At 37.7% G+C, this 26,451-nt stretch overlaps 1 protein-coding gene and 1 long non-coding RNA gene across 3 annotated transcripts in view; both read right to left on the bottom strand.

The window, feature by feature from the left end:
• LOC141370610 (uncharacterized) overlaps nt 1–26,451 on the bottom strand; it is a 202,930-nt gene that overhangs the window by 77,350 nt on the left and 99,129 nt on the right. The gene's annotated exons all lie outside the window — the stretch shown is intronic.
• The window catches only part of APOOL (apolipoprotein O like), a 138,162-nt gene that overhangs the window by 29,887 nt on the left and 81,824 nt on the right, over nt 1–26,451 (bottom strand). For both annotated transcript variants that reach the window (XM_025879346.2, XM_025879422.2), the window contains 3 exons: nt 14,601–14,720; nt 11,862–11,916; nt 10,090–10,188 (listed from right to left, as the gene is read on the bottom strand). In XM_025879346.2, coding sequence (XP_025735131.1) covers nt 10,090–10,188; nt 11,862–11,916; nt 14,601–14,720 — 274 coding nt within the window. The remainder of the gene's footprint in view (nt 1–10,089; nt 10,189–11,861; nt 11,917–14,600; nt 14,721–26,451) is intronic.

The raw sequence follows: 26,451 nt of genomic DNA, 5'->3' as shown, positions 1-26,451 counted from the left end.
CTGACAACGTCCTACATGTATTATCATAATTCATTAGTGAAGAATTAAGTACATCTTATATGACTCCACTGGAAGAAGATCCTTAGAAGCTTGTACCTGGTTTCTTACAAGCTTTGCCCCATTTGCCTTTTCCCTTTTCTGATTTTACTTTGCAATCTTTCACAGTAATAAGGCCTATGACTATAGGTTGAGTCTTCTAAGTTGTCCTACTTAACCAAACACGCGGGTAGTCTTGGGGACCCTCTACAAAAGTGGTAGAGTGAGAGGGAATGACAAAGTTCGTAGAGATACAGGATAAAAAGAGAGAAAAAAGAAATCAAGCATATCAAGCCTCATGTGCTGAATGAGAGTAATGAGTTGTCTACTTTCGCAAATTCCATTCTGAGGTGGCTGATATTGGTTCTAGCAATCTTGGTCAGGATGAGATGATGAGAGAATAAAATATTTTTCTGATACCAGCATCTCTATCTCAAATCCTTAATATAGCCCCAGAATATGAATGGTCATCATAAAGCAGAGAAAACAAGTTTGAGTGGTTAGCATACATTTTAACATTAACATAAAATTCCCAAAGTCTTTTTTTTTTGATAGCTAGAGACTCTGAAAATGTTTACATATTTTTTCTTTTATTTAAAGATTTTATTTATTTATTTGAGAGAGAGAGAGCATGAGCAGTGGGGAGGGGCAGTGGGAGAGGGAGCAGCAGACTCCCCGCTGAGCAGGGAGCCCGACACAGGGCTCGATCCCAGGATCCCAGGATCATGATGTAAGCCAAAGGCAGATGAGATGCTTAACCAACTGAGCCACCCAGGCACCCTTGAAAATCTCATTTAAAAAGGAGTAGCGGAAGATGGTGGTAGAGTAGGAAGACACTAGGCTTGCCTTATCCCACGAACACAAATAGATAACTATTAAATAATCCTAAATACTCCAGAAATTGACCTGAAGACTGGCAGAGAAACCTCCACAATTAAAGGGAAAGAAAAGGCCATATCAAAGAAGGTAGGAAGTGTGGGGATGTGGTTTAGGGGAGAAATCAATCCTAGCTGCTGCAGAGGAGAGGGAGCCATGGTCTAGAGAAGGGTGAGACAGAAAGGAACACACAGGGAAATGGACAAGAAGGCTTCCCCAAAGCCAATGGCTTGGAGAATGAGAGGGACTGAATTTTGTTGAATTCTATCAACCAGTAGGGCTTAACACCTGGAGATTTAAAGATCAGCAGGCTTGGCTGGAATAGTCTGGAGGATACTGTCCAGCTCCTGGAGAGAAGGCAGGTAAACAACCAGGAGGGCAGAAAGTGTGGAAACAGTGATCTGAAGAGGGCCTGGGGCACAGAGTGGGGAGATTATTTGCACTTCTCAGAGTGCATCTCTGAGAGGCAACATTCAGAAAGATACCACTCCAGGAACAAAGGAGCTGGCCAGCACCATTTTCATCCTCTGCCTTTTGGCATAAGTACACAGCTACTGGCAGGAAGTAGTGCAGCACCAACAGTACTTACCTAACTTATATACAACAAGCCCTAACCCCTGCACACTGGTGAAGCTGCTCTTTTCAGACATGCTTGCCTCAGTCCCACCATGGTGGGACCCTCCCCCAGAAGACCAGTAGAAACCCCCTACCCACACCACATCTACCAACCAGTGAGTTCTACAGGGCTTCAGTTCTGGTGGAGGTGGTGACATGTCTCATTTCACAAGCATACCAGAGCACATTTAATTTAAACTTGCCATATTCAGGCCAGGGACCAAAACCTCCAAGAGCAGCCAAACAGCCACTGCACATGACTGGCCTAAAGGACAGAGCAGCCAAAACACAAGAGCAGAGTACACGCAGCACATACTGGAGATACACCCTAAAGGGCCAGGCCATAGGAACTACATGGCCTCTTCCTCATAAGGCCATTACTCTCAGGAGTAGAAGAATGACTGGCTTTTTTTTTTCTTTTTTTTAATTAATTTATTTGAGAGAGAGAACAAATGTGAGAGGGGGAAGGGGCAGAGGGAGAGGGAGAGAGAGAATACCAAACAAACTCCCCACTGAGCACAGAGCTGAGATCATGACCTGAGCTGAAATCAAGAGTCAGACACTTAAGCAACTGAGCCACCCAGGTACCCCATGGTCAGCTTTTTGAACACAGAGAAAAAAAGCAGAGACTTAGAGAAAATGCAAAGATGGAAGAAATGATCTCAAATGCAAGAACAAAACAAGTCCGTGGCAGAGATCTAAGCAAAAACAGATGTACGTAACAGGCTTGATGTAGAATTTATAGGAACAATCATAAGGATATTCACTGGGCTTGAGAAAATAATAGAAAATACAGGTAAGAAGTTATCACAGAGATAAAAGAGTTAACAAAGAATTGATCAGAGATGAAAAGTGCAATAGATGAGATTGGAAACAAGCTTGATGCAATGAACAGGCTGGAAGAAGTAGAGGAATGAATTAGTGACCTCAAAGACAAAGTAATGAAAATTCATTAAGCTGAACAAAAGAGAATTATGAAACACAAGAATAGACTAGGGGTACTCAGTGACTCCATTAAATGTAATAACATTCATATTATAAGTCCCAGAAAATGGAGAGAAAAGGGGGCAGAAAGTTTATCTGAAGAAATAATAGCTGAAAACATCCTAAATCTGGGAAAGGAAACAGACATCCAGAACCAGGAGACACAGAGAATTCCCATCAAAATCAATAGAAGAAGGCCTATACCAAGACATATTGTAATTAAAACTGCAAAATATAGTGATAAAGAAGATAATCTTGAAAGCAGTAAGAGAAAAGAAGTCCTTAACTTACAAGGGAAAACCCATAAGGCTGGTTCGAGATTTCTAAATGGAAACTTTGCAAGCCAGAAGGGAGTGACATAACATATTCTAAGTCCTAAATAGGAAAAATGTGAAACCAAGAATATTCTATCCAGCAAGGCTATCACTCAGAATAGAAGAGATAAAGACTTTCCAAGACAAAAACTAAAAGAGTTCCTGACCATTAAACCATTATTAAATATTAAAGGGGACTCTGAGTGGAAAGGAGACCAAATGTGACAAAAACAAGAAAGGGTCAGAAAAAATCTCTATAAACAAAGACAAAACAGGTAATAAGATGGCAATAAAGACATATCTATCAGCAATTGCTTTGAATTTAAATGGAATAAATGCTATAATCCGAACACATAGGGTGTCAGAATGGATTTAAAAAGACCCATCTATATGCTGCCTACAATGGACTCATTTTAAATCTAAAGACACCTGCAGATTGAAAATGAGCAGATGGAGAAACATTTATCATGCAAACCGATACCAAAAGAAAACCAGAGTAGCAATATTAGACTTCAAAACAAAGACTGTAAGGTCACTATATAATAATAAAGGGGACAATCTAAAAAGAAGATGAAACAATCATAAATAATTATGCACCCAACATGGGAGCACCCAAATATATAAAACAGTAACAAACATAAAAGAACTAATTGACAATAACACAATAATATTAGGGGATTTTAACACCCCATTTACATCAATGGACAGAGCCCATCTAAACAGATAAACAACAAGGATACAATGGCTTTGAATAACACACTGGACCAGGTGGACTTAACAGATATATTCAGATCATTCCATCCTAAAACAGCATAATATACATTCTTTTCAAGTGTACATGGAACATTTTCCACAACAGATCACATATTGTGTTACAAAACGGGCCTCAAAAATATCAAAAGATTGAACTCATCCCATGCACCTCTTCTGACCACTATGAAACTGGAAGGCAACCAAAAGAAAAAATTTGGAATGACCACAAATACGTAGAAGTTAAACAATATGCTGCTAAACAATGAATGAGCCAATGGGGAAATTAACAAAGAAATTTAAAAATATAACAGAAACAATGAAAATGAAAACCAATGGTCCAAAACCTTGGTATACAGCAAAAGCAGTCCTAAGAGGGAAGGATATAGAAACACAGGCCTACCTCAAGAAGCAAGAAAAATCTCAGATAAAAAATCTAACCTTACACAAAGGAGGAGCTACAAAAAGAACACCTGAAATGAGCAGAAGGAAGGAAATAATAAAGATTAGAGAAAAAAATAAATGATACTTAAACTAAAGAAAAAAAAACAATAGAACAGATCAAGGAAACCAGGAACTGGTTCTTTGAAAAAATTAGTAAAACTGATAAACCTCCAATCAGACTTATGAAAAAGAAAAAGGGAAGAACCCAAATGAATAAAACAAATGAGAAAGGAGAAGTAACAACCAACACCACAGAAATACAAAAAATTGTAAGAAAATATTATGAAAATCTTTATGCCAACGAACTGGACAACGTGGAAGAGATGGATAAACTTGTAGAAACATATAAACTACCAAAACTACGGAAACAGGAAGAAACAGAAAACTTGAACAGATCAATAACCTGTAAAGAAATTGAATCAGTAATCAAAAAAACTCCCAACAAACAAGTTGAGGGCCAGATGACTTCATGGGCAAATTCTACCAAACACTTAAAGAAGAGTTAATACCTATTCTCAAACTACTCCAAAAAATAGAAAAGGAAGGAAAACCTAAAAATTCATTCTATGAGGCTAGCATTACCTTGATATCAAAACCAGATAAAGACCCCAGTAAAAAGAGAATTATAGGCCTGATGAATATGGATGCAAAAATTCTCAATAAAATATTAGCAAACCAAATCCAAAAATATATTAAAGAAATCAGTCACTGCAATCAAGTGGGATTTATTCCTGGGTTGGAAGGGTGGATTGATATTTACAAATCAAACAACAAGATACACATCAATAAATGTTAATGAAAGAAAGGATAAGAACCTTTCAAAACATGCAGAAAAAACATTTGACAAAATAGCACCTCCATTCATGACAAAAACCCTCAACAAAGTAGGGCTCAAGGGAATATACTCAACATAATAAAGGACACATATGAAAAAAACCATAGCTAATAGCATCCTAAATGGCAATAACTTTGAGCTTTGCCTCTATGATCAGGAACAAGACAGTGACATCACCTCTCACCACTATTTTTAAACATAGTACAGGAAGTCTTAGTCACACCAATCAGACAGCAAAAAGAAACAGAAGGCATCCAAACCGGCAAGAAGTAAAATTTACATTATTTGCAGATGACATGGTAACATATATATATAGAAAACCTGAAAGCCTCCACCAAAAAACTGCTAGAACTGACAGACAAATTTAGTAAAGTCGCAGGTACAAAATCAATATACAGAAATCTGTGCATCTGTACCAATAACAACACAGAAGACAGTAAGATAACTAGGAATATTTTTTCATGTATCTGATGGCCATTTGTATGTCCTGTTTGGAGAAATGCCTGTTCATGTCTTCTGCCCATTTTTGCTTGAATTATTCTTTTGGTGTTGAGTTTGATAAACTCTATAGATTATGGATACTAGCCCTTTAACTGATAAGACATTTGCAAATATCTTCTCCCATTCTGTGAGTTGTCTTTTGGTTTTGTCGACTGTTTCCTCTGCTGTGCAAAAGCTTTTTATCTTGATGAAGTCCCAATAGTTCATTTTTGCCTTTGTTTCCCTTGCCTCTGGAGATGTGTCCAGCGAGAAGTTGTTGCAGCCAAGGTCAAAGAGGTTGTTGCCAATGTTCTCCTCAAGGATTTTGATGGATTCCTGTCTCACATTTAAGTCTTTCATCCATTTTGAGTTTATTTTTGTGTATGGTGTAAGAAAATGGTCCAGTTTCATTCTTCTAAATGTGGCTGTCCAATTTTCCCAACACCATTTATTGAAGAGACTGTCCTTTTTCCACTGGATATTCTTCCCTGTTTTGTCAAAGATTAGTTGACCATAGAGTTGAGGGTCCATTTCTGGGCTCTCTATTCTGTCCATTGATCTATATGCCTGTTTTTGTGCCAGTACCATACTGTCTTGATGATTACATACTGTCTTGATGATTACAGCTTTGTAATAGAGCTTGAAGTCCGGAAATCTGATGCCACCAGCTTTAGTTTTCTTTTTCAACATTCCTGTGGCTATTCAGGGTCATTTCTGGTTCCATACAAATTTTAGGATTATTTGTTCCAGCTCTGTGAAAAAAAGTTGATAGTATTTTGATAGGGATTGCATTGAATGTATTGACTGCTTGAGGTAACATAGACATTTTAACAGTATTTGCTCTTCCAATCCATGAGAATGGAACATTTTTCCATTTCTTTGTGTTTTCCTCAATTTCTTTCATGAGTGTTCTATAGGTTTTTGAGTACAGATCCTTTGCCTCTTTGGTTAGGTTTATTCCTAGGTATCATATAGTTTTTGGTGCAATTGTAAATGGGATCAACTTCTTAATTTCTATTTCTTCTGTCTCATTGTTAGTATATAGAAATGCAACTGATTTCTGTGCATTGATTTTATATTCTGCCACTTTGCTGAATTCCTGTATGAGTTCTAGCAATTTTGGGTTAGGGTCTTTTGGGTTTTCCACATAGTGTATGCCGTCATCATGAAAAAATGCTCGATATGACTTGGCATTGGGGAAATACAAATCAAAACCACAATGAGATACCACTGCACACCAGATAGAATGGCTCAAATGAACAACTCAGGAAACAACAGATATGATGAGGATGTGGAGAAAGGGGAACCATCTTACACTGTTGGTGGGAATACAAGCTGGTGCAGCCACTCTGGAAAACACTATGGAGGTTCCTCAAAAAGTTGAAAATAGAGCTACCCTATGACCTAGCAATTGCACTACTAGGTATCTACCACAAAGATACAAATGTAGTGATCCAAAGGGGCACCTACACCCCAATGTTCATAGCAGCAATGTCCACAACAGCCAAACTATGGAAAGAGCCCAGATGTCCATCAACAGATGAATAGATAAAGAAGAGGTGGTATATATATACAATGGAATACTACTCAGTCATCAAAAAAGAAATGAAATCTTGCCATTTGCAATGACGTGGACAGAACTAGAGGGTATTATGCTAAACTAAATAAGTCAATCAGAGAAAGACAATTAACATATGATCTCACTGGTGTGTGGAATTTAAGAAACAAAACAGAGGACCATAGGCGAAGGAAGGGAAAAATAAAACAAGATGAAATCAGAGAGGGAGACAAACCATAAGAGACTCTTAATCATAGGAAATAAACTGAAGGTTGCTGGAGGAGGGTGGGAGGATGGGGTAACTGGGTGATGGACATTAAGGAGGGCATGTGATAAAATGAGCACTGGGCATTATATAAGACTGATGAATCACTGAACTCTACCTCTGAAACTAACAATACACTATATGTTACTTAATTGAATTTAGATTAAAAAAAATAAGATACCTAGGAATAAATCTAATTAAAGAGGTGAAAGACCTTTACTCTTAAAACTATAAAACATTGATGAGAGAAATTAAAGATGAAAGAAGGAAATAGAAAGACATTCCATGCTCATGGACTGAAAGGACAAATATTGTTAAAATGTCCATACTACCCAAAACAATCTACACATTTAATGCAATTCCTATCAAAATGCCCCAACAGCATTTTTCAGAGCTAAAACAAAACATCTTAAAATTTGCATGGAACCACAAAAGACCCTAAATATCCAAAGCAGTCAAAAAGAGCAAAGCAAAGCTGGAGGCCTCACAATTCCGGACTTCAGGTTATAAAGCTGCAGTGATCAACACAGTACTGACACAAAATCAGATACACAGATCAATGGAAGTGAACAGAAATGAACCTACAACTATTTGGTCAATTAATATTCAATAAAGAAGGAACGAATATCCAGTAGAAAAAAAGAGTGTTTTCAACAAATGGTGTTGGGAAAACTGGACAGCAACATGCAAGAGAATGAAACTGGACCACGTTCTTACACCAAACACAAAAATAAATTGTAAATGGCTTAAAGACCTAATTGTGAGACAGGAAACCATGAAAATCCTAGAAAGAATACAGGCAGTAACTTCTTTGACATTGGCCATAGAAACTTCTTTCTAGATATGTCTCCCCAGGCAAGGGAAACAATGGCAAAAATAAACTATTAGGACTTCATCAAAATAAAAAGCTTCTGCACAGTGAAGGAAACAATCAACAAAACTGAAAGGCAACCTATGGGATGGGAGAAGATATCTGTAAATGACATATCTGATAAAGGGTTATTATCCAAAATATATAAAGAACTTATAAAAGTCAACACTCAATAAACAAGCCAATTAAAAAGTGGGCAGAAGATATGAATAGATATTTTTCCATGAAGATATACAGATGGCCAACAGACACTTCAATAGATGCTTAACAGCACTCATCATTAGGGGAATACAAATCAAAACTACCATACCTTTCAGAATGGCTAAAATTAGTAACATAAGAAACAACAGGTGTTAGTGAGGATGTGGAGAAAGGGGAACCCTCTTGCACTGTTGGTGGTAATGGAAACAGGTGCAGCCTTTTGGAAAGCAGTATGGAATTTCCTCAAATAGTTAAAAATAGAATTACCCTACAATCCATCAATTCTACTTCTAGGAATTTACCCAAGGAATACAAAAATAGTAATGCATAGGGATACATGCATCCAAATGTTATAGCAGCATTATCTACAGTAGCCAAACTATGGAAACAGTTCAAGTATCCATCAACTGATAAATGGATAAAGATGTGATATATATAGATATAGATATAGATATAGATATAGATATATATATAAAACAGAGTATGACTCAACCTTAAAAAAGAATGAAATCTTGCCATTTGCAAGAACATGGATGGAACTAGAGAGTATTATGCTTAGTGAAGTAAGTTAGAGACAGACAAATACCATGTGATTTTACTCATATGTGGAATTTAAGAATCAAAACAAATGAGCAAAGGGGAAAAAAGAGACAGTGTCAAATCAAGAAACAGCCTCTTAACTATAGAGAACAAACTGATGGTTACCAGAGGGAAGGTGAGTGGGGAGATGGGTTAAATAGATAATGGGGATTAAGAAGTACATTTGTTGTACTGAGCACTGGGTGTTGTATGAAACTGTTGAGTCACTAAATTGTACACCTGAAACTAATATTTACTATATGTTAACTACCTGGAATTTAAATTTAAAAAAATCTTTTAAAAAATAAAGTTATCTAAAAGCTGACAAAATGATAAATTATAATTTTAATAATAGCTGTATATTTTTGTATTTTATTTTAAATATCATACAGAAAATTGATCTATAGTTCTATCAATTTTAATACATGTATAGAATCCTGTAACCACCAGTACAATCAGGATATGGAAGAGTTCTATCACTGTTAAAAAAAAAAATCTTATGTTACCTCCTTATAGTCACATCTTCCCACTCTTAACTCCTGGGAACTACTGACCTGTTTTTTTGTTGTTGTTGTTGTTACTATAGTTTTGTCATTTTGAGAAAGTTATATGACTAGAATCACAGAATATATAACTCTTTTAGACTGGCTTCTTTATGTCAGATTCATCAAGATTGTTGCATGTGTCAATGGTTTATTCCTTTTATTCATGAGTATAATTCCGTTTGGATGTGCCACAGTTTAATTTACTCCTGAAAGACATTTAGGTGTTTCCAGCTTTTGGTAATTACAGTTACTATAAACATTTATGTACAGATTTTTCATTTTTCCAGGGTAAATATCCAGGAGTGCGATTACTTGATCTCATGATAAGAGCATGTTTAACTTTATAAGAGAAACTGTCAAATTGTTTTCTAGAATGGCTGTACCATTTTGTACTCCCACCAGCAGTGTATGAGAGTTTCACTTGCTCTACATTCTTGACTATACTTGGTATGGTCAGTCTTTTTAATTTTAGATATTCTAATATGTGTGTAGTAATATGTCACTGTGATTTTCATTTGCATTTACCTAATAACTAATGATGTTAAACATCTTGAAATCGCTCTATTTTTTAAAGCACAGTGTTTATAAAAGTAAACATGCTGTAACACAGAATCTAAAAATCTTCATAGTTCCCTATCCTAACAATATTCAATAAAGGATATGAGGTCTTCCCATGATAGTATATTTCAGAACATAATGGCATTGAAAGAAAAAAATGTATTTTTTAAAACCCTACCTTTTCTTGCTGAAACCAAGCCTGCCAATCCTGCAACTGTAATCACTCCAAGTTTTGGAAGAAAATCTCGAGGTGGATTCTTCAGATAGATATACGCATCTTTTAAGAAATAAGTTAAAAATTAATATAAATGACTTACTAAAATTAGGCATTCTATATATGATGCAGAAATGCTAAAGAGATTTGCTAAGACAGAAGATGGTTTAAACACTCTTCAAAAAAAGCTACAAAAATAATGATTTAAGCAGCAAATGAAAAAGCTAGTTAAAATAGTTACTTGCTACAAAATAAAATCTTCCTTCCATAGCTGATTTAATAATTGTTTTCTTAATACAGGCAACTATTACTCTTTAATGAAATATGATGCTAGAGTTCACACCTTAGCTTGGATTACTATAAAATAAATGCATGACTGTGTCTCTCTAACAGAAATGCTTCTGGACTTACCTCTTCAAATTTTGATAGGATCTAGTAGGAATAGAAATACTTTATTAAGGAACTTTGAATAACTGACAAGGGATACATGTAGCTTGTAGGCCCTGCTTGCCATCACTCCCCAATACCCACAGCAGCCATTGCTCTTGATTAAAACCAATGATCAAGAGGAGAAGTGAGCCTAGACCAAAAGTAGATGAAGAGCAGGCACAAGTCTAGATTTCTCGGCTTTTTATATATTTAAATTATTTCTGTTTCCAGACAACCCAAAAAAAACAGACTCTTCTATCACCGTTAATTATTTAATGGCAATCACTTATTTAATCATATTCCTCAAGATTGATGAGGAATACAATTTGGAATTAATTCCTACAAACCCTAAGTAATGATAATACATTTACAGGTCATCAACATCATGGAGACATTTAAAATTTTAGCTGATCTTTCTGTCTCCCATACACATTTATTTTAACAACTGGCGTAGGCCAAGAATATTAGGAAGATATATCTACTGTCAAATACCATTATCAAAATAAAGAATCAAATACAATTGCTTTCCAACATTAGCTCAAATATTCTAGAGTAACTGATTGGTATTAGTGTTTCCTAGCAATAGATAGCAAAATTCTACAGATTTTAACAGCAAATAGCACCTATTTAAACTAACTGATAACAACGTAGACATGTTTCCAATTTATGCTTTGAGTATATAATATGGGCTTTGCAGCTAAAACAGACCTCAGTTTGAGTCCAGGTGCTGCCACTTACTTCTTATGTGACCTTGGCAACCTACTTTACCTTTCTAAACCTCAGTTTCCTTATCTGTAAAAAGGAAATAATTATAGGGGTACCTGGTTGGCTCAGTCAGTTGGGTGTCTGACTCTTGGTTTCCACTTGGGTCATGATCTCAGGGTCATGAGATCGAGCCCCGTGTCGGGCTCTGTGCTCAGCATGAAGTCTGCTGTCCCTCTCCCTCTGTCTCTCCCCTGCTTCTGCTCACACTCACACTTGCACTCTCTCTCTCTCAAATAAGTAAATAAAATCTTGAAGAAAAGGGGAATAATTATAATACTAACACTCATAGACTTGGTATAGAAATTAAATTAGATAAATTGTGTAAAATGCTTACCATAGTGCCTTAGCATACAGTAACTGCTTAATAAATGATAGGTACTATTACTTTGGTATTGTTATCATAAAGTGCTTTACAGAGTATCTTCTCAGTTGGTAAAACATGATAATGAATAACTTACCACCTTTATTTTTTCTCACATTTAAACCTTGCAAGTTAAAAAGACGATAGAACATTTCTAATTATGGATGGTTCACTCACCTACCTTTTCCAAATTGTACTGTATCCATTATTCCATTTTTCACAAACACATAAACACCCTAAGCAAAAAGAAAAAAAAAGGACATCTGCATTTTTGAAGATTTTGATAATTAAATCAAATATTCCACATTAATCAATATTAAAATGTTGACTTAGCATTGCACTCAAATCTAACTTTCCCATTTATTCACATGAGAATACTCGAACTTAGCTTCATTTCTTGCTTTTCATTCTGTTTAACATGGCTAATACTTGTTTACTATTTTCCTCATATAAACAAGTAATGCCTATAAGTAGAGCATCTCACAGATAATTTATTGCAGAAATACAAAGATTTATCATCTTATTTTATAAAGATTTAGAAAAATGAATGGAATTTAAATAAATCATGGATAGAGGTATTTGCTGAGAAGCAACATCTGATTAATAAATATGTGGTAGCAACACCATAATGATTTGTGAAGAAAGTAGTAACAACAAACCTAAAGAAAGTACTTCATCCTCTTTTTCTCAGTGTGCATTAGAATGGCAAAAAACCCTAAATAAGACATTTATCTCAGGATAGAAATCATCCTACACACACTAGTGTTTATATTATTTTTACATAGGAATATAAATTCTCTACAAATCAAGATTATATTAACCCATTGAAGTGATTAAAGTTTTAAATCAAATTTGCTCTTTTACCTATTTCTAACGAATTTATTTCAATGCAAGAAATATGGTTACATTAATTTACTGAGTGATAGGTACCATCTCAATTACATCAGAAGAAAAATGAAGGCAGAGAATGATTTACCCATAGTCATGCTGTACAATATTGAAGAAACCAGAAAACGTAACTGAAATATATGGTCTCTATCTCTGAACTAGCTGCTATGAAATCATGGTATAAAAACAAAAAGGATTTTTAAAGCAAAGAACATAGAAGTAGTTATATTACACAGTAAAGAGATAAGTCATTACTATTGTGATATCTCGGTATTAGTAACCTTGTTTCAGATATTTTCATGATGATCAGAGATGTAGAGGTTCATCCCTTCATTGTGGTTTCAAGCTGTATAAACCAGCACAGACCTTAACTGTCACTGAGTTACTTCTCTTTAAAGACTCTCTTGAGAAAACCTCACCTTTGAAGTTATAATACCTATTGACTGGTTGACTGAAAATCATGTAGCTGTTGAGGAAGAAAACTAGTCACTTCTTTTGGGAAGTCTTCCTTAGCTTGTTTAGGAATTCACTTTTACCACTGTGGCTCACTGCTACCTAAATTTGCAAACACTAAGGAGAGGAGGAGAAACTGAATATGCCCTGCAAGATTCTAAGTTTAATGCAGAATGCAATTTGACTCAGAAGTAATTTTTAAAGAATAGATTATGTTTTTAGGGGAAAATCAAAAAAAGTTATTTACATTGAAGATGAAATGCATTCAAAGTGTCCTTCTTCAACCTATTCACTTTAGCGTATTAACAGAATAAAAGTTCTTTTAGTCTTAAATTGGGTGATAGTAACAATAGCAATTTAAGGATCTTTCAGGAACAATCTACCTCACTGAAAACAAATTTGAGAACACTATGGAAAATTAGGTCTCAGGAGGCTTAAGTATGAATCACCCGGTTGTTGGTATATAGAGTTAGGGGCATGATTCAAACCCTAATTAGTTAATATATTCTCCTCTGAGATCAAACTATTAAGAGTGTATAATACAACTAATACTATTAGAGTTGTCTGACAGACACAAATTTTAAAAAAATAACACCATGTATTCATCAGATGTTTTAAATATCATCTGGAATGACCAGAATTCACATTTAGTGTTTCATAAAATCATTAGAATCTTTTTTGAAAAAAGAATGGATTAGAAACAAAAAAGAACAAAGGTTTACAATTGGATAGGTTATATCTGAGAAAAAGTTGTGTGGTTATTAGGTCAGAATGATGAAAATGACATTGGAGATGTTGATGCTAACACACCTATGTTGTTGTGAGGATAGTGAAATATCAATATTTTATCAGCTTACTCCATCACTCTGCTGCTAGATAATGCTGACTTAAAGCTAAGTATTAAAGTCAGATGAATTCTATTTTTCCCAATAGCTGACTATATTCAGAATGGTCTTATGAGCTAAACCCACCTAGTTAACATTTTCCTTAGTCAAGTAAGGAACAATTGAGAAATAATTTCAGAACTTCTCGTAAGTAGCCAAACAACTATACATGAAAAATAACATAAATGCTTGCTCAACTATCTTAATCTATGTAGTAGTGGTACGGTAGATTAAATATTATTAAATATGGCCACAATTCTTTGCTGCTACTCATAATGAGAGGTGGCATCTAATTTCACTCCCTTTAAAACTGGGCTGGCCTTTGTGACTTAAAAATAGAATGCTGTAGAAGTAACTTTCTTGGACATCTGATGATAAATAAGCAGCTTATTGTTCGAGGCTCTTACAAGAGCCTTGAACTGCCTGTGTAAGTTATCTGACTATGCTGAGATCACCATGCCTGATAGGCCACATGTAGGTGCTTTAGTCAACATTCCTAGCTGAGCCTAGCCTTCTAGTTATCTGTGACAAGGTACTAAAGATGAGAATGAAACTGTCTTAGGGCCTCTAGATCAACCCATTCACCTGATGAACGTCACTGAGTAACCTCTGTCAATACCAAATGCAACAGAAGAATCATCTGTCTGAACAAATCAGAAACCTCCAACATTAAACCACTATTAGAACTTACTTACCTTGCACCAGCCAATATAATGACCAGTTGTAGTGCGGATGGATGCAAAGCCCATTTGTAAACGACCAGGCTGTTCTTCAACATATTTAGACTGCAGAGGTGGTGCAGTATATATGGGGAGCTAGAGGCAAAAAAAGTTCATGTTAAAAATATGAAACAGCTGGAATTCCTTTTTCAGTAAAACTGAAGAGAAGTCATCAACCTTCCTGCTAAAAGCAACTAAAAATGCTGATAAAATATTTTTAAAAACATTTTAAATGGGAGAAATGATCCAGTAAGCTGTTATAAAGACTGTTCAGAATCCTAGACTAAAAAACAACAGAAATGCAGAGATAAACAATAAAGTCAGCTTTTACCTTGTAATCATTTGCTTTAAAATAGGATGGTTCAAGAGTATGGAATCAGGAAACAAAACCTAGAAAAAGCTTAAGGTGGGCAACCTTAGTGAGGACCCTATTAGTTGGTATCTCAAAGTTTTACATCCTCAACTTAAGAGTTAACTAGAAATAAAGAGTTCACTCCAAAGAACTGTTAGGAAAATTGACTGTCTCAAAGATTGGGCACCAAGTAGAGAGGAAAGAAGTATTTCCATTGGCAAACACAAGTGATAGCTCATATAACCTGCAGAATAAAACTAACTGGATAATATGAGAAATCTCAAACAAGAATACATTTAAAGTACTCCCAAGCTAGTAGCCCCCACATATACTTGGCAGAAACAAAATAAATATCTCCCCCCTGGAGGAAGCTACCAAGATGTCAAAGAATTACAACAGATAAAGTTCCAAGAAATATGAGCCCATAATTAAAAGAAAAAATAGAAAACACAAAGAAGGAAAAGAAAGTTAAAAACACAAGGAAGTATCTGGACAAGACATAGCAGAAACAACAAACGGACTCTGATCCACAAAGAATGTATATGTTAGAATATATAATATCAAATACATTTATTCTTGTTTTTAAAGAAATAAACGAAGGACCTATGGATTAAGAGGAAGAGACTACAAAAGTTACCAAAACTAATGAAAACAGAGAACTTCTGGACTGGAAATTAAAAACGTAAATAAAGATCTCAATTGGGAGGCTGGGAAGATGGCCAAGTAGAAGGACCCTAAATTTGCTTGGTCCCACAGATACAACTAAATAACACTGATGTAAGTGTAAAATAACCCAAAAAATGATGCAAACGCTGGCAGAACAAATTCCATGAGTAAGGTAGAGAAGAGACCACAACAAAAAGGGTAGGATGGGCAGAGACATGGTGGGGAGCTAAAAGGGCCCTGGGCATCCAGTCAAGAGGGAGCCTAGGGGGCAGAGAAGGGCAAGAAAAAAAAAAAAAAGACTATCACAGTGGGGAGCTTCCATGGGGAAAACAAACCCCCAAAACATTTGGTTTTGAAAGCAAGAGGGGTCAAATTTTGTGAGTTTTTAAACTAGAGGGACTTAAAACTTGGAATGCTAAAAATCAGTCTTGGCTCCTGGAGACCCCTGAGAGCATTAGGAAGCTGAGTCCTACCCTTAAAGAGACAGCACTAGAAGCAGCCTGCTGAGATCGAGTGTAGAAGCAGCAGTGTGGAAAATGCCTGGTGCATACAGGAAGGAGAGTTCTTTACTCATCTCAGAACATATCCCATATAGGCAGGGATCCCAGGGGGAGCCTTCCAGGAATAAAGGAGCTGGCAGGTGACATTTCCCTCCCCTGCCTCTTAGCATAAACACAAGGCCACCTGAAGGAACCAGTGCAACGCTGACACTCACTGCTTTCTTACACCAAGCCCTCTGCCCTGTGATTTGGCAGTCATGCTTGCCTCAGTCCCAGAACTGTGGTTCCCCTCCCCGAGAAGACCAGCATAAACCTCAACAATAATGCATCCCCTGACCCGCACATTTTGCAGGGCCTTAGTCCTGGAAGTAGTGGCTGATCACCGCCTGAGGACTATGTGCACACATTGCTAAAACTATGCCCCCTAACCATGCATGCTTTTTGAACCAATCTCATACAGCGCCAGTCTCAGAACCCACCAGTACCACCTTGATAAAAGTGGGCAGCCCGCCCACTACTTTCAAGAGCAGGAGATATAGCTGACCTTCCTAATACACAAAAACAGAGAGTTAGACAAAATGGAAGACTCAAGAGAAATATGTCCCAAATGAAAGAACAGGACCAAACTACATCAAGAGAACTAAGTGAAACAGATACAAGTAGAATGCTAGATATAAAATTTAAGGTAATTATCATAAAGATATGCACTAGATTTGAGAAAAGAGCAGATATCAGTGAAAAACTTAATAGACAAACATGAACCAATCAGAGATGAAGAACACAATGCATGAAATGAAAAATAAACTTGACATAATTAATAGCAGGCTAGAGGAAGCAGAGAAACAAATTAATGAACTGGAAGACAGAGTAATGAAAAGTAATCAAACTAAGCCATTGAGAAAAGAAATATGCAAAATGAGGATAGACTTAGGAAACTCAGTGACTCCAACAAATTCATTATATACACACTGAATGGACCTGAAAAGAAAAAGGGGACAGAAAAGTGTTTTGAAGAAATAATAGCTGAAAAATTCCCTAATCTGGGGAAGGAAACATATATCCAGATCCAAAAGGCACAGATATCCCCCCAAAAATTCATCCCAAGGAGGTCCACACCCAAAACACATAATGGGAGGAAGATGATGGAGGAGTAGGGCACCCTATTCCAACCAGTCCCCAGAATTAAGCTGGGTATCTACGAGGCTACTCTGAACACTGAGGAAATCAGCTCGAGATATAAGAAGACAGATGTGGCTCTCTACAGAGTATTACAGGCGGTTGGTTTTGATGTAAGAAGCGGGGAGCTGTGATTCTGTGGGCAGATATCAGAGGATAAATGGAACAGGGAGGGAGTCTGCCGTGGGGATCCTACACTGCCGGTGAGTGAAAGTCTCATGCACTGGGGACGGGGAACAGACTCGCAGACCAGTAGCAACAGGAAAAGGACTTTAGGGCAGCCACCAGACGGAAACCTGGAGCAGCGGGGCTGAGCGTGTAAACTGGGGGGGGGGGGGGGGGGGGGCTGGCGGTTTTAGAAGAACAAAGAGCAGAGATGTGCCCAAACCTGAAGGTGAGAACTGGGAATGCTCCTGAGGGGTACATAACCCAGGACTGCAGTTTATAGCAGCACTGACAAAAACAGAGATAGTGTGGCCTGGAGAGCTCAGTGATGCATAGAACAGACTGCAATCTCTTTGCTCTGAGGCAGAGAGGTGGAAACAGTCTCTTCTGCTCTGACTCTCAGAAGAGACGCAGATGCCACGGAAATCTGCCAGAGAACAAAAGCCCCCCAAAACCGGTTTTCACTAAGCCCAAACCCTGCCACAGGGGTCACGGCAACTCTGCCCAAAAAGGGTAGCCTGAGTAACAGCATGGCAGGCCCCTCCCCCAGAAGACAAGAGGGAAAACAAGAGGCCAGCAACCCTAAGGTCCCTAGAAAACAGGTGCATCTTGCTTGGGTTCTGATCAATAATTTGGACACTGTACATTCCCTCAACCACCCCTCAACAGAATGACTAGGAGGAGGAACCCCCAAAATAGGAAAGACTCAGAGATTATGACTTATGCCACAGACTTACAAATGGATTCAGGTATAACCAAGATGTCAGATATGAAATTCAGGCTAGCAATTGTGAAGACAATAGCTAGAATGGAGAAATCGATTAATGGCAACATAGAGTCTCTAAGGGCAGAAATGAAAGCTGAATTGGCAGAACTTAAAAATGCTTAAAAATCAGTGAGATCCAATCTAATTTAGATAATCTAACAGGTAGGGTAGGTGAGGCAGAAAAACAAATTAGTGACCTAGAAGACCAAATAATAGACAAAAAGGGAAAAGAGGAGGCCAGGGAAAAACAACTCAGAAAACATGAAAATAGAATCAGAGAAATAAGTGACACCATGAAACGTTCCAATGTCAGAATTACTGGAATCCCTGAAGGGGTGGAGACAGAGAGGACTAGAAGATATATTTGAGCAAATCGTAGCTGAGAACTTCCCTAATCTGGTGAATGAAACAAACATTCATATCCTAGAGGCAGACACGAACCCTCCCAAGATCAAGGAAAACAGGCCAATGCTCCAGCATGTAATAGTAATACTCGCAAATCTTAGAACCAAGGAAACCATCTGAAGGACAGTTAAGGGGAAGAGATTCCTTATGTACAGACGGAGGAATATCAGAATAATATCAGACCTATCCACAGAGACCTGGCAAGCCAGAAAGGCCAGGCAAGATATATTCAGGGTACTAAACAAGAAGAATATGCAGCCAAGAATACTTTATCCAGCAAGGCTGTCATTTAGAATGGATGGAGAGATGCAGAGCTTCCACGACCAGCAGAAACCAAAAGAATATGTGACCACTAAGCTGGCCCTGCCAGAAATATTAAAGGGGGTTTATAAAAGGAGAAAGACCCCAAGAGTGATACAGAAAAGAAATTTACAGGGACAATCTATAAAAACAACATCTTCACAGGCAACATGATGACAATTAATTCATATCTTACAATAATCACTCTCAATGGGAATGGCCTAAATGCTCCCATAAAATGGCACAAGGTTGCAGACTGGATAAAAAGACAGGAACGATCCATATGCTGTGTACAAAAGACTCAATGTGAACCTAAAGATATATCCAGACTGAAAGTGAAGGGGTGGAGATCCATCTTCCATGCCAACGGACCTCAAAAGAAAGCTGGGGTAGCAATTCTTATATCAGACAAATTAGATTTTAAACTAAAGACTAGTTAGAGACACTGAAGGACACTATATCATTCTTAAAAGGTCTATCCAAAAGAAGATCTATCTAACAGTTGTAAATATCTATGCCCCCAACATGGGAGCAGCCATCTACATAAGCCAACTGTTAACCAAAATAAAGAGTCATATTGACAATAATACATTAATTGTAGGAGACCTCAATACTCCACTCTCAGCAATAGACAGATCATCTAAGCAGAAAATCAACAAGGAAACAAGAGCTTTGAATGACACACTTGACCAGATGGACCTCATTATACAGAACATTCCACCCTAAAACAACAGAATACTCATTCTGCTTGAGTGCACATGGAACTTTCTCCAGAATGGACCACATACTGGGTAACAAATCAGGTCTCAACTGATACAAAAAGACTGAGATTATTCCCTGCATCTTCTCAGACCATAATGCTTTAAAACTGGAATTCAATCACAAGAAAAAATCTGGAAGAAATTCACACACTTGGAAGTCAAAAACCACTCTGCTCAAGACTGTTTGGGTCAACCAGGAAATCAAAGAAGAACTTAAACAATTCATGGACATGAATGAAAATGAAAACACATCAGTCCAAAACCTACGGAATACTGCAAAGACGGTCCTAAGGGGGAAATACATAGCCATCCAAGCCTCACTCAAAAAAAGAGAAAAATCCCGAATTCACCATCTAACTCTACATCTTAAAGAACTAGAGAAAAAGAAACAAATGATGCCTAAGCCATACATTAAAAGAGAAATAACTAAGACTAGAGGAGATATCAATGAATTAGAAACCAGAAACACAGTAGATCAGATCAACGAAACTAGAAGTTGATTCTCTGAAAGAATTAGTAATATCAATAAACCACTGGCCAGACTTATCAAAGGCCAGACTTACCCAAAAGAAAAGAGAAAGGACCCAAATTAATAAAATTATGAATGAAAAGGGAGAGATCACGACTAACACCAAGGAAATAGAAACAATTATTAGAAATTATTACCAACAACTATATGCCAATAAGCAGAGCAACCTGGATGAAATGTATGCCTTCCTGGAAACCTATAAACTCCCGAGACTGAAACAGGAAGAAATTGACAACCTGAATAGGCCAATAACAAGTAACGAGATAGAAGCAGTGACCAAAAACCTCCCAAAAAACAAGAGTCCAGGGCCTGATGGATTCCCTGGGGAATTCTACCAAACATTGAAAGAAGAAATAATACCCATTCTCCTGAAGCTGTTTCAAAAAATAGAAACAGAAGGAAAGCTTCCAGATTCATTCTATGAGGCAGCATTATCTTAATCCCCAAACTAGGCAAAGACACCATCAAAAAGGAGAATTTCAGACCGATATCCCTGATGAATATGGATTCCAAAATACTAAACAAGTCCCAGCTAACAGGATCCAACAATACATTAAAAGGATCATCCACCACGACCATGTGGGATTTATCCCTGGGAGGCAGGAGTGGTTCAACATTCGCAAATCAATCAATGTGAAAGAACACATTAATAAAAGGAGAGAGAACAACCCCATGGTCCTCTCCATTAATGCAGAAAAAGCATCTGAGAAAACACAGTATCCTCTTCTGATTAAAACTCTTCAGAAAATGGGGTTGGAGGGAACATTCCTCAAGTTCATAAAATCCATGTATGAAAAACCCACAAGGAATACCATCCTCAATGGGGAAAAGCTGAGAGCCTTTCCCTTAAGATCAGGAACATGTCAAGGATGCCCACTCTCGGCACTATTGTTCAACATAGTACTAGAGGTCCTACCAACAGCAATCAGAAAACAAAAAGAAATAAAAGGTATTCATATTGGCAAAGAAGAAGTCAAACTCTCTTTTTGCAGATGACATGACACTTTATGTGGAAAACCCAAAAGATTCCACCCCCACATTACTAGAACTCACACAGCAATTCAGGAATGTGGCAGGATACAAAATCAATGCACAGAAATCAGTTGCTCTCTTATACGCTAACAATGCAACTGTAGAAATAGAAATTAAAGAAACGATTCCATTTACAATAGCACCAAAAACCATAAGAAACCTCAGAATAAACCTAACCAAAGGGGTAAAAGATCTACTCTAGGAACTACAGAACACTCATGAAAGAAATTGAAGAAGACACAAAAAGATGGAAAAACTTTCCATGCTCATGAATCAGAAGAATAAACATTGTTAAAATGTCTATGCTACCCAGAGCAATCTATACCTTCAAGGCCATCCCGGTCAAAATTCCAATGACATTTTTCAAAGTGCTAGAACAAACAATCCTAAAATTTGTATGGAATCAGAAAAGTTCCCGAATCGCCAAGATAATGTTGAAAAAGAAAAACAAAGCTGAGGGCATCACGTTGCCCAATTTCAAGCTATATTACAAAGCTGTGATCACCAAGACAGCATGGTACTGGCACAAAAACAGACATATAGACCAGTGGAACAGAACAGAGAGCCCAGAAATGGACCTTCAACTTTATGGTCAAATAATCATCGACAAAGCAGGAAAAAATATGCAATGGAAAAAAGACAGTCTCTTCAATAAATGGTGCTGGGAAAATTGAACAGCTATATACAGGAGAATGAAACTTGACCATTCTCTAACACCATACACAAAGATAAACTCAAAATGGATGAAAGACCTCAATGTGAGACAGGAATCCATCAAAATCCTACAGGAGAACATAGCCAGTAACCTCTTGGACACTGGCCACAGCAACTTCTTTCAAGATACATCTCCAAAGGCTAGTGAAACAAAAGGGAAAATAAACTTTTGGGACTTCATCAAGATAAAAACCTTCTGCACAACAAAGGAAACAGTCAACAAAACAAAGAGGCAACCCACAGAATGGGAGAAGATATTTGCAAATGACACTACAGATAAAGGACTGGTATCCAAGGTCTATAAAGAACTTCTCAAACTCAACCCCCAAAAAGCAAATAATCAAGTCAAAAAATGGGCAGAAGAGATGAACAGACACTTTTCCAAAGACATACAAATGACTAACAGACACATGAGAAAATGTTCATCATCATTCGCCATCAGGGAAATTCAATCAAAACCACATTGAGATACCACCTTACACCAGTTAGAATGGCAAAAACCACCTTACACCAGTTAGAATGGCAAAAACTGACAAGGCAAGAAACAACAAATGTTGGAGAGGATGTGGAGAAAGGGGAACCCTCTTACACTGTTGGTGGGAATGCAAGTTGGTACAGCCACTTTGGAAAACAGTATGGAGGTTCCTCAAAAAATTAAAAATAGAGATACCCTATGACCCAGCAATTGCACTCCTGGGTATTTACCCCAAAGACACAGATGTAGTGGAAAGAAAGGCCACAGGCAAACCAATGTACCTAGCAGCAATGTCTGCAATAGCCAAACTGTGGAAAGAGCCAAGATGCCCTTCAACAGATGAATGGATAAAGGAGATGTGGTCCATATATACAATGGAATATGCGTCAGCCATCAGAAAGGATGAATACCCAACTTTTACATCAACATGGATGGGACTGGAGGAGATTATGCTAAGTGAAATAAGTCAAGCAGAGAACGTCAGTTATCGTATGGTTTCCCTTATTTGTGGAACATAAGGAAGAGCATGGAGGACATTAGGAGCAGGAAGGGAAAAATGAAGGGAGGGAAATTGGAGGGAGAGATGAACCATGAGAGACTATGGACTCCAAGGAACAAACTGAGGGTTTTAGAGGGGAGGGGGGTGGAGGGATGGGTTAGCATGGTGATGGGTATTAAGCAGGGCACGTACTGCATGGAGCACTGGGTGTTATAAGAAAACAACGATCGTGGATCACTACATCAAAAACTAATGAGTGACTAACATAATAAAATAAAATTTAAAAAAAGAAAATAGTTAAAATGGCAAGAAATGGTGATAAAGAATTTTAAAGGTTGCAAGAGAAAAAAAAAGATACATGCATACAAGAGAAACTCCATAAGGCTATAGCAGATTATTCAGCAGACATATTTCAGGCCAGAAGACAATGGCATGATACATGAAATGAGCTGAAAGGGAAAAATCTGCAGCCAAGAATATTCTATTCACCAAGGCTATCATTCAGAATAAAGGAGAAATAAAGAATTTCTAAGACACACAGAAATGTAATGACTTCATAACCACTAAATTAGTCCTAGAAGAAATATTAGAGAGGACTCTAAGTGGTAAGGAAAGATCATAAGTAAAAGTATGAAAATCAAAAATAAGTACAAAAACAGTAAAAATAAGTAAATTTGCAAAGGCAGTGAAGGGTTTCACAAAAATAAATGATGCAAAATATGATACCATATGTCTAAAGTCTGGGGACAGATGACTAAACAATGGGTTCAAATATAGGCAACCATCAACTTAATATAGACTGCTATATACAAAAGATGTGATCTGTAAACCTAATGGTATGCACAAATCAAAAACCAGTCATAGATAAGTAAAGAATAAAGAGAAAGGAACCCAAGTAAATCACTAACAAAAACCACCAAACCATGAAAGAGAGCAAGGAAAAAAAAAGTACACAAATACAAGTAAAAAAATGGTAATAAATACCTATCAGTAATTACTTTGAAAGTAAATGGACTAAATACTCCAGTCAAAACACATAGGGTGACAGAGAGGATAAATAATCAAGATCCACCCATGTGCTGCCTACAAGAGGCTCATTTCAGGACTAAAGACTCCCGCAGACTGAAAGTTTGGGAAGGCAAAAAACATTTATCATAAAAATGAATCTTGATAAAAAGCCAGAGCAGCAACACTGTATTGAACAAAACAGATGTTAAAACAGTCTAACAAAGGACAATATGTAATAATAAAGGAGACAAATCAAAAAGAATATATAACATTTCTAAATATATATGCACCCAACATGGGAGCACCCAAATACTTAAAACAGTTAACAAATATAAAGGAAATGATCAATAGTGATACAGTAACAGTAGGGGATTTCAACATCCCACTTACATAAATGGGCAGATAATCTAAACAGAAAACAAAAAGGGAATGGGATTTGAATGACACAGTCAAACAGATGGATTTAACAGATATATTCAGAACATTTCATCCCAAAACAGCAGAATACACATTCTTTTCAAGAGCACATGGAACATTCTCCAGAACAGATTACATATTAGGACACAAAACAAGTCTCAACACATTCAAAAAGACTGAAGTCATACCATGCATCTTTTCTGACCACAATACTATTAAAACTGGAAACTGACCAAAAGAAAACATCTGGAAGAGCACAAAATACATGGAGGTTAAATAATATTCTAGGGGAGGCGGAGCAAGATGGCGGAGGAGTAGGAGACCTAGATTTCGTCTGGTCTCAGGAATTCAGCTGAATAGGGATCAAAACATTCTGAACACCTACGAACTCAACAGGAGACCGAAGAAGAGAGTAGCAACAACTCTCTGAACAGAAAAGTGACCACTTTCTGGAAGGTAGGACGTGCGGAGAAGTGAATCCGAGGCGATATTTGGGAGGATAGACGGCGGGGGAGGGGCCTCCGCCGGCCGCTTCTGGCAAGTGCTAGAGCCGCGGAGCACAAAATCGGACCTTTTAGAAGTTGGCTCCGTGGAGGGACATCGCTGCAGTGGCTAAGCGGGGGGTGGAATCCTCCCGGGACAGTGTGGTCTCAGGACCCTCGGGGTCACAGAGAGACCGGGGGTGCCTGAGTGCGCCAGAGCTCCCAGGTATCGGAGCGGGGAAGCCGGCTGCAGAGACGGAGCAGAGTCGCGGGCTCTCAGCTCGGGGTTGCCATAAACTGTGATCTGCGGCCCAGTCGGGGCACGGCTCCTCCAGCAGGGACCCAACAAGCGGCAGATCCGGGGAGACTCCCCTTCCTTCCCGGGGAGGAGCGGTGCGGGAACGCACTGCAGGGATCTGCTGGGTTTGGAGACTCTGCGCGGGGTCGGGTACCAGAGATAGCAACGCTCGGTCACAGGCCGGGTGAGCACGGGGCGCGGCCGGAGACCGGGGACACGGAAGTGACTGCTTTTCTCTGGGGGCACACTGAGGAGCGGGGCCCCGAGTTCTCGGCTCTTCCGGGTAGAGATTGGGAGGCCACCATTTCTACCCTGGTCCTCCAAGGCTGTACGGAGAGCTTGCAGGGAACAAAAGCTCCTGAGAGCAAACCGGAGCAGCTTCCTTAGCCCGGACCGACAAGGGCGGGGCAATTCTGCCTCCGGCAAAGACATTTGGAAACCACAGCAACAGGCCCCTCCCCCAGAAGATCAGCACAAACAGCCAGCAAGCCAAGACCAAGTTGATCGATCAAGGAGAACGGGAGAACTCCAGCGCTAGGGGAATACTGCACATAGATTCATGGCTTTTTTTTTTTTTTTTTAACCATGATTCATTATTTCATCAAAGTTTATTTTTGTGGACTGTTTTTTTTTTATTTTTCTTTTTCCCTTTTTTTAACCAACATCTTATCAATCCCTTTTTAAAAAAAAAAAAACATTTTTCATTTTTCATTTTTAGAGTCATATTTTATCCCTTCATAGTAGTTACCCTTATTTTTGGCATATATATATAAGTTGTTCTCTCTTTAAAATTTTTGAGGTACAGTTTCTTCTAACAGATCAAAATATACCCTAAATCACTAGTGTATGGCTTTGTTCTAGTCTCCTGCCTGATCACATTCTCTCCCTTTTTCCTTTTTTTTTTTTCTTTTCTTAAATCTTCTTTCTTTTTTCAAACAACTTATCTTACCAAGTCCTTTTATAAAACCTTTTATAATTTTCATCTTTACAGTCATCTTCCATCCCTTCATTGTATCAACCCTTATTTTGTACATATATGTCTTTCTTCCTTTAAAATTTTAGGAGGCACTTTTTTCTAACAGACCAAAATACGCCCAAAATCTAGTGTGTGGCACTGATCTATGCACTAGCCTGATCATATTTGATCATATTCTGCTATTTTTGTATTGTTTTGTTTTTGTTTTTATCTTTTTTCTCTTTCTTTTTTCTTTCTTTCCCTTTCTTTTCCCCTGGTTTCAGGTCTTTTCTGATTTGTATACAGTATATTTGCTGGGGACGTTGT

This window comes from Callorhinus ursinus, unplaced genomic scaffold (assembly GCF_003265705.2).
Source record: "Callorhinus ursinus isolate GAN/ISIS: 27379988/994484 unplaced genomic scaffold, GSC_fseal_2.0 scaffold40, whole genome shotgun sequence".
Lineage (NCBI taxonomy): Eukaryota > Metazoa > Chordata > Mammalia > Carnivora > Otariidae > Callorhinus > Callorhinus ursinus.
Note: the sequence above shows the minus strand (reverse complement) of the source record. Positions and strands in the feature narration are given on the sequence as shown.